This window comes from Arachis ipaensis, chromosome B01 (assembly GCF_000816755.2).
Source record: "Arachis ipaensis cultivar K30076 chromosome B01, Araip1.1, whole genome shotgun sequence".
Lineage (NCBI taxonomy): Eukaryota > Viridiplantae > Streptophyta > Magnoliopsida > Fabales > Fabaceae > Arachis > Arachis ipaensis.
In genome coordinates, this window is record NC_029785.2 from 12,185,377 (window position 1) to 12,193,025 (window position 7,649).

At 39.6% G+C, this 7,649-nt stretch overlaps 2 protein-coding genes across 2 annotated transcripts in view; both read right to left on the minus strand.

The window, feature by feature from the left end:
- The window catches only part of LOC107625235 (probable E3 ubiquitin-protein ligase RHC1A), a gene marked incomplete in the record, with an annotated part of 2,664 nt that extends 1,191 nt beyond the window's left edge, over positions 1-1,473 (minus strand). The window contains 3 exon segments of the mRNA XM_021117540.1: positions 1-532; positions 898-989; positions 1,288-1,473. Coding sequence (XP_020973199.1) covers positions 1-487 — 487 coding nt within the window.
- LOC110265211 lies at positions 3,024-3,639 on the minus strand. The gene is made up of 2 exons (XM_021108082.1): positions 3,373-3,639; positions 3,024-3,287 (listed from the first exon to the last, which is right to left on the minus strand). The coding sequence occupies exons 1-2, from the start codon at positions 3,637-3,639 to the stop codon at positions 3,024-3,026; spliced, it is 531 nt and encodes a 176-aa protein (XP_020963741.1).

The window sequence follows — 7,649 nt, forward strand, 5'->3', positions numbered from 1 at the left end:
CCAGGCCAGCTCTAATGCCTTGGAGCAATTGAAGTATGGTAGCTGAGCTTCTCCTTCTTCTCCGAAGGATAGACTCGAGCTCACGATCATATTCGTTTTCTCCACCAAGGCGCGCAAAAGCATTACCATTACCATTACCATTATCGTTGCTGTTACCATTACCATTATTTGTAGCATTACCATTATTACCACTACCATTATGATCATCATGGTTGTCGTTATCATCATCATCGAGCTCTAATCGCCTAGGCCTTCGACGATTATGCGGATTGCTCAACATGCCTAACAATATGGGAGCCCAAAGGGAAAGTGTCCGGTCAGGGCCGAAATCAGGAGCTTCCAGCATATTGCTAACAGTAGTGGTGTTACTCATTTCTTCAACAAACCCGCTCTGGCATAATGGGCATTTGATCTCGCCTTCAGTTATGGGATTCACCATTTGTGAGCACATATGACACCAATACCTTGCCGCCATTGCTTCCTCCATTCTCAATTATTTCTCCTCCAAAGATCACAAATACTTTGTGTATTCCTGAAGCATCAAGCCAACATAACTATGAACCAAAACCCAGACCAAAAAAAGTCTAAACTAATTCAATTCAATCAATGATTTTACTACCAATCTTTCCGTTGAAATGGAACTTTTTCTTTTAAGTGGAACCCCAGAACTTTGGTATATACTTTTCTCAGGTGAATGCTTAAATTAGTCCCTCAAATCTCAACCACGAGCCAAATTGGTTTATCAGATTTAAACTATGAATCTCTTTGTTCTTTGGTTCACTTTAAAAAAGAGAAAGAGAAAGCTTGACATAAAACCCCAACCAATCTAAAATTCTCACATATCAAATCATCAAAGCAAAACTGAAAAGAGAGAAAGAGAAGGAAACATCAACATACCAAAAAGAAAAAATGCTGAATCAGAAGCAGCAACAGCTACAATTTCTTGTTGAAAGATGGTATTGGTGCGAATTGTGAAAACAAAAAAACTTCTGTTCATAGGAAAGAAATGTTAAATACGAAATAAAAGAAGTGAAAATAATAATAATAATAATCATAATTCTTAAAATTGAAAGAAGGATCTGGAAGCATTCATAAAATCTATGGTTTGACTTGATCAGAACACGACACTGAAAAATTAATAAATAAAATACAATGCAATTTTGCTTTTGTCGTTAACAGTTAAAAATGCATGAGAAGGAAAATGAATTAAATTAATATCAAAAAAGGAAAAAGTTAGCAGAAACAATAAAAAAACATATGAATGAAGATGACGAAAGAAAACCATACCAAAAGCTTTTCAATTTGATTGTTCTTTGGGGTTTGTGGGTTTTGCGTGAAAAATTCAATCCCGGAAAGAAAGAATTTGGCCAAGTCTCTGTATGTTACCGTATTAAGACTTGCCCAATGCCAACCGTGACTTTCTTTGTTTTTAAGTCAAAAAAATATACAAAGGAAGAAGAAATAGAAAAAAAAGAAAGAAAGTTAATAGATAATGATAATTTTTGCACGGAAATAAAGTGTTATTTTTGCTCCTTTTCCTTTTCTTTTTTAACTATTTGATTCTTTGCTCCGTTTATTTGTCCGAATTTCTTGAGCGCTGTTTGATTAGTGTTGGTTCTTGGTTGGCATGATCTTGTTTAGTTGCATTGACTAACTTTGTAAAAAATGCATCGTCACCATAATAAATAGGTAATGTTTGTCATATACTCATATTGTCTATTAATTTCTACCTCGCTTTATACTACATATATATATGTTAACAATATTTGATAGTTAAAAAAAATGAGTAAATAGTCAAATTGGTCCCCAAAAGATAGCCCGATCTCCAAATTAGTTCCCGTAAGAAAAAAATAATAAAAATTGTCCCCAAAAAATTTAAAATTGGTAACATTAGTCTTTCCGTCAACGTTTCATGAATTCCGTCATTGACGCCGTTAACTGTTGTTTATGTGGCTGTCAGTGTGGCATATCAGCATGCCATCTTGGCGCAGAGTGGATGGTGACAAGATATGTTTCCATATGTAAGTCAAATTAGTCCTAGGTCTATAAACCCTAATCCCTTCTTCGTCTGAAATGCCATTGTTGCTGCAGCTTTAGATTGATTCTGCAGAGGCCGAAAATTCTTGAGCAACTGCACGATGGGTAGCGTAGGTGGGGGTCACAGTCGACAAGTGTCGCAATCACAGGGAAGCCATGCTTCGAGCTCGTCGCTGCGGTGGCGGAGGAAGAACCCCGACCAAGTGTGCTTTTGTGGGCTGAAGACAGTGATCAAGAAGTCCGGGACAAAAGAAAATTCTGATAGATTGTTCCATGCTTGTCCAAGATACCGGGTGAGTTATGAATGTAGTCTTGTTGAAACTTCAAATTATTTGAGTGGAATTTTGACATTTTGGTACCCTAATGTTGTGCAGAAGGGCAGCCACTGCAATTACTTTAGGTGGGCTGAGGATGACGAGAATGAAGGATTAGAGCACTTAGGAGAAGTTAAAACTGATGCAGAAATGGAGAGTGATGCTGTTTTGTTGAACCATAACATATCATGGAGAATGATGAGCTTAGAAGCTGAAGTAAAAGCACTTAGGATGCAACTGTATTTTGGATTAATAGTTGTGATTGTGGTTTTTAGGATTATGTGTACGTTCTTTAGTGGGAAGTGAAGCAATTACTGTGAAAACGTGGATGTTGTGAACCTTGATAGTTTGCTGTTGTTGTGAAAACCTTGTATGTTCATATTTCTTTACTAGTAAAAAGGTTATCTACATGCAACATTGTTGTTGATCATAACATAATGTAAGCAAATCAGAATAAGCAGAATTAAAATTAAGTGAAGTAGGAATAGCATAACATCACCAATGGTGTACTAGTTTCCATTGTCTCAGATTCAAATAACAACATTGTTTTAACATGATAATAACACAAAAGGTAGTAGCTGACAGTTGAATAGCAGTATACCATAAAGGGCTATACAAAAAACAGGGCTATTGAAGATACCACAACTACCACATTGTTTATAAATGGTAAAATTAGGCCCTGACAAAATAACAGATACTAATTGCCCTATATTTTATGTCTTCAAGTCTTGAAGTCATTCCATGTCTTTTTTTTTTTCTGGGAGATTTGAAACCCGGAGTTGGAACAAATGTCATGAAGCTGGCAAGTTTCTTGGCTGTTGCGGAGCTGCTATCCTTGATGGTTTCAGCAGATACAACAACTGCTCCTGGAGAGGCATTTTCCTTTGCCCTGGCCCTGGTGACATGGAGTTTTGGAGGCCTTCCTCTACTTCTAGTCTGCATCAAACAATTATCATCATTGTCTCAAATAAAAACAGCTACAAGTAACTAATGCTCAATTTAAAACTCTTTAGAAGATAACCTGAGTGACATTGGTTGAGGTGTGGGATTGTTGTGTCAGTGGAAGCTGAGCATGCTGAGTAACAGAAATTTCAGTCTGTTCATCTGGAGCAGCTGTTACTACTGCAGGTAGTGTCTGTACGGGCTGAGTGTGATCTACCTTTTCTGCTTCCGGACCAGGTGCAGGTTGTGGTGGTTGAACAGCTGCAAGCTGCAACTGCATTATCCTTGCTTTCTCTTGAGCATCGTCTTGCTTTTTCTTGCTGCAAGTTCTCTTGTTGTGGCCCATCTCTCCACAGTACATAGACCGAATTGGAGCATACTTCCTTTTTATTTTTGTCTTCGTGCCAGTGGGTCCTTCAGCCTTGTCCTTCCTTCTATTTGTTGTTGATCTGCCTGGTTTAGGTTTGATAGGAGGTGGAACAGGTGCAGGAGAACCAGTTTTCTCCCACAGATCTTGTCCCTTGACGGGATTAACATTGAATTGGTATATTCTTCTGTACACCTCCATAGTCAACCATTCGTGGCAATACTCCTCAGGCCTCTTATCATTTTTTTCTTGAATGGCTGATATTGCGTGCATACAAGGCATTCCTATATATTTCACAAAAAATAATTTCATTCAGTTAAGTATGTATCATGGTATGTATCTGAAAGAAGAAATCAGTTATGAATTCAACCTGTCAACTGCCAAAACCTGCAGGAGCAAGTATGGTTCCCCAAATCTACCACCATATTAGTAGGCCATCCTTGAACTTCGTAGACTTCCTCTTTCACATCACCCGACCAGTAGGGAGCCCAGTTTCTGGATAACTTAATAAGAGATTCTAGCCTACTTTGCTGAACTGGAGTAAGTATTCCTTGATAACTCAGAAGCTTCAGTCTATTGTCAGACATGCTTTTCATAACCATTTTTCGTACCTCCTTTGCCAAGCTCAGAATAGGCTTACCTCTGTCATGTTTCGTCTTTGCATTGAAGGATTCACAAGCGTTGTTGCATATGTTGTCGACCTTTGGCCCTTCACTGAAATGGGCTTTGGTCCAAGCTTCCTTCGGCCACTTGGCTAAGTATTCCCAAGCTTGTTGATTAATCCTCTTGATTCTATTCATATTCCTTTCGAACTCAACCGGGGTCCTCGATCTTGCACACTCCCAGACCAAGTCCTTAAGCTCGACGCTGCCCCACTGTTTGGAGAAGTTTCTCCACAAATGCCAGACACAAAATCTGTGTGGAACTGCTGGGACGAGTTCTTTGACAGCTGGTATCAACCCCTGCATAAACAGTCAAACCCGACAAGATTTATAGTCATTCCAGTCCTCAAAGAAACATCATTAAATAAAAAAAGTCCTTAAAAATCAAAGCGCAATTCAAATTAGTCCTCACTTTTTGCATGTCTGATATGAAACACAAGTTCTTTGACTCATATTCTCCCAGGTCTGAGAGGAGCAGCTCCAAGAACCATTTCCAGTTCTCTTTGTTCTCAACATCAATAATTGCATATGCAATCACAAAAATGTGATTGTTTGCATCCTGTCCGCATGCAATGAGAAGCTGTCCTCCATGTAATGTTTTTAGGAATGCCCCATCTAGACCTATTAATGGCCTACAGCCTGCCTTGAAACCCTTCTTACAAGCATCTAGACAGACATAAAATCTCTCGAACTGAGGCGGATTATCAGTTATGGGAATCACACCCACCTGAACTGTGGAACCTGGGTTGGCAGTTAGCAATTCATGTGCATAATCCCATATCAACTCGTATTGAGCAATCTCATCCCCTTCACTATCTTCCTAGATGCCTTAAGAGCTCTGGTAATGCATGAACTATTCAGCTTCACATTGCACTTCCTAACAAACCACTCATACACCTCCCTATGCTTCATCTTAGGGTGCTTCCTAAGTTTTGGGTATAACTTATTCACAGTCCATTCCAATGTAGCAGCTCTGTTTTTTCGCTTTCTTGCGCAAGTGTGATTGTCAACTAGTGTTTTTATCTGCCAGAAATCATCACTGGGGTTGTGTCTACAATATACTACCAATGGACAGTCTTCACACTTACAAATAGCCCTGACTCTAACCTTGTCATTCTTACAGAACCTTATATTCTTACCCCATTGTCTAGTGTAATCTCTAGTGGCAGCCATAAAATGTTGCTTGGATTTGAAAACCATACTTACTTCAAACTTCAGATCACCAAATTTGGCCTTGTCATTATAATGTGGATACACAGCTGGCCCTTCATCTTCAGAGTCTAACTCATGGGCAGAATCTTCTGACTTTCATTCATCTCTATCTGATGATTCTTCCCACAAAAATTCGTCATCTGACTCTGAAATTACATGAAAATACCACAAGATTTTAATAGAAAAAAAAATTAGTTGAAGCAGATCTATTAAACAAGCAAATTCAATAACTCATACACAATTAATTATAGAATACCTCCATCAGAGCATTTATCAGATTCGATATCCTCATAGTTGGAGTCATCAGTTTCAATAGCTTTGTCCATTGTTCTGTCAGTAGCAGGCCTATGCTTTTTTCTGTGATCTACTTTCTTCGCCCTAGAAGACTCTACTCCATCAACTCCACTATCACTGTCACTACTGTATATAGAATCTCCTGCAACTTTCGGAGGCTTGTACAAACTGTCTTCAGCACTCTCATATGAATCATGAGAGTCACTATCATTATCAACTGGAGTTGCCTTAACTTGCCTTCCAGATCTTGCACTGGTTGTAGCTTTCACCTTCTTGCTGATCTTATCGGCTGCTGTAGCCTTGCCACTCCCTTTAATAGCCTGGGGTTTAGTCCAAGGTTTGGGCTGCTGGACAGGCTTTTTCATGGGCTTAGTTTTGGGCTTTGGAGTGGACTTAGGTGTGGGCGTACGTGTGGATTGGGGGTTGGGCTGAGGAGTGGGCTTAGGTGTGACTTTAGGTGTGGGCTTAGGTGTGGGCTGAGGAGTGGGCTTAGGTGTGGACTGAGGAGTGGCCTTAGCAGTGGGCTGAGGAGTAGCCTTAGAAGTGGGCTGAGTTTTGGCTCTTTTTGGCTGAGGTGATTTTTTTGTTGTCTTACAATAATCTTGGGACATTGCATCATTGTGGTCCTTGTTCAGTTTCTCTGCTTCTTCAGGGATGGTTGGCAAACATAGTACATCATCATCATCTTCGCTCATGCAGTCAACCACGTGTGGCTTAGACACTACATGCTCAAAATAGATGTTTATGAGGTGATGATTCCTCCTGCAATCCTTAACCAATGCCAACAAATCAGTGTCATTTTCTAGCCTCCTCAAGCCATTATCCAGTAGCGTTCCAGGCACTTTCCACAAGCAATTGTTCATCTCAGTATATCCCAGCTCCTTATAGTATCCCTTCACAAAGAAAACGTCTAGAGTGTCTAAATCTACACTCATTTATACTTCAGTATTATCTGGTTCATAACACAGATAGCCTGATTCATCTGTTTGGAACTTCCCACCATGGTAAAATACAAAGGTCATAGGGGGACCTTCCATATGAAACTAAAACAGCAACACACACAACTGATGGAAATTTTTTTTACGGAGAGGCAAAGCATATTCAAATCAACTACCAAAATGAATCTAAAACACACACATGCAGCTACACAGAGCACAAACAACATTCTCAAGAATCCAAAAACAGGGTCATATCATGGATAATCACCAAAGCCCTAAGCCTGAACACATTCTCCTAAACCCTGACATTGCAAACAGTAACAATGGATTTCCAACGATAATACAACCACATTGATCAGGAGATAAAACCACAATCACTCTCACAAAATAACAAAAGAAAGCTAACATACCTATCACGCAAGGCGATGGAGTGCCCTTTTCGGTTGACCAACGTCGTCACAAACTGGTCACCAACAACTCCAATACACTATCGTCGTCAGTCAAGCCTGGTCATCGCCGTTCAATGCTTCGTCTTCCTGGAAGAAACAACTAAGAAGAAGAGATTGCAGAGGTTCTTTCTTTTCAGAAGAAGGATGTAACTAGAGAGACAATAGAAAACAGGGATGAAAACCCAAGCGTTGCAACGGGGAGCAAGCAAAACGACGCCGTTTAAGGTTTCGCTGAGGTGTCACACTAACGGCCAGGTCAGCATATGTTCACGCCGTTACTCAAACATTTGACGGAAGGACTAACGTTACCAATTTTAAATTTTTCGGGGATAGTTTTTATTATCTTTTTCTTACGGGGACTAATTTGGAGATCGGGCTATCTTTCGGTGACCAATTTGGCTATTTACTCTTTAAAAAATCTTAATTCAATATAA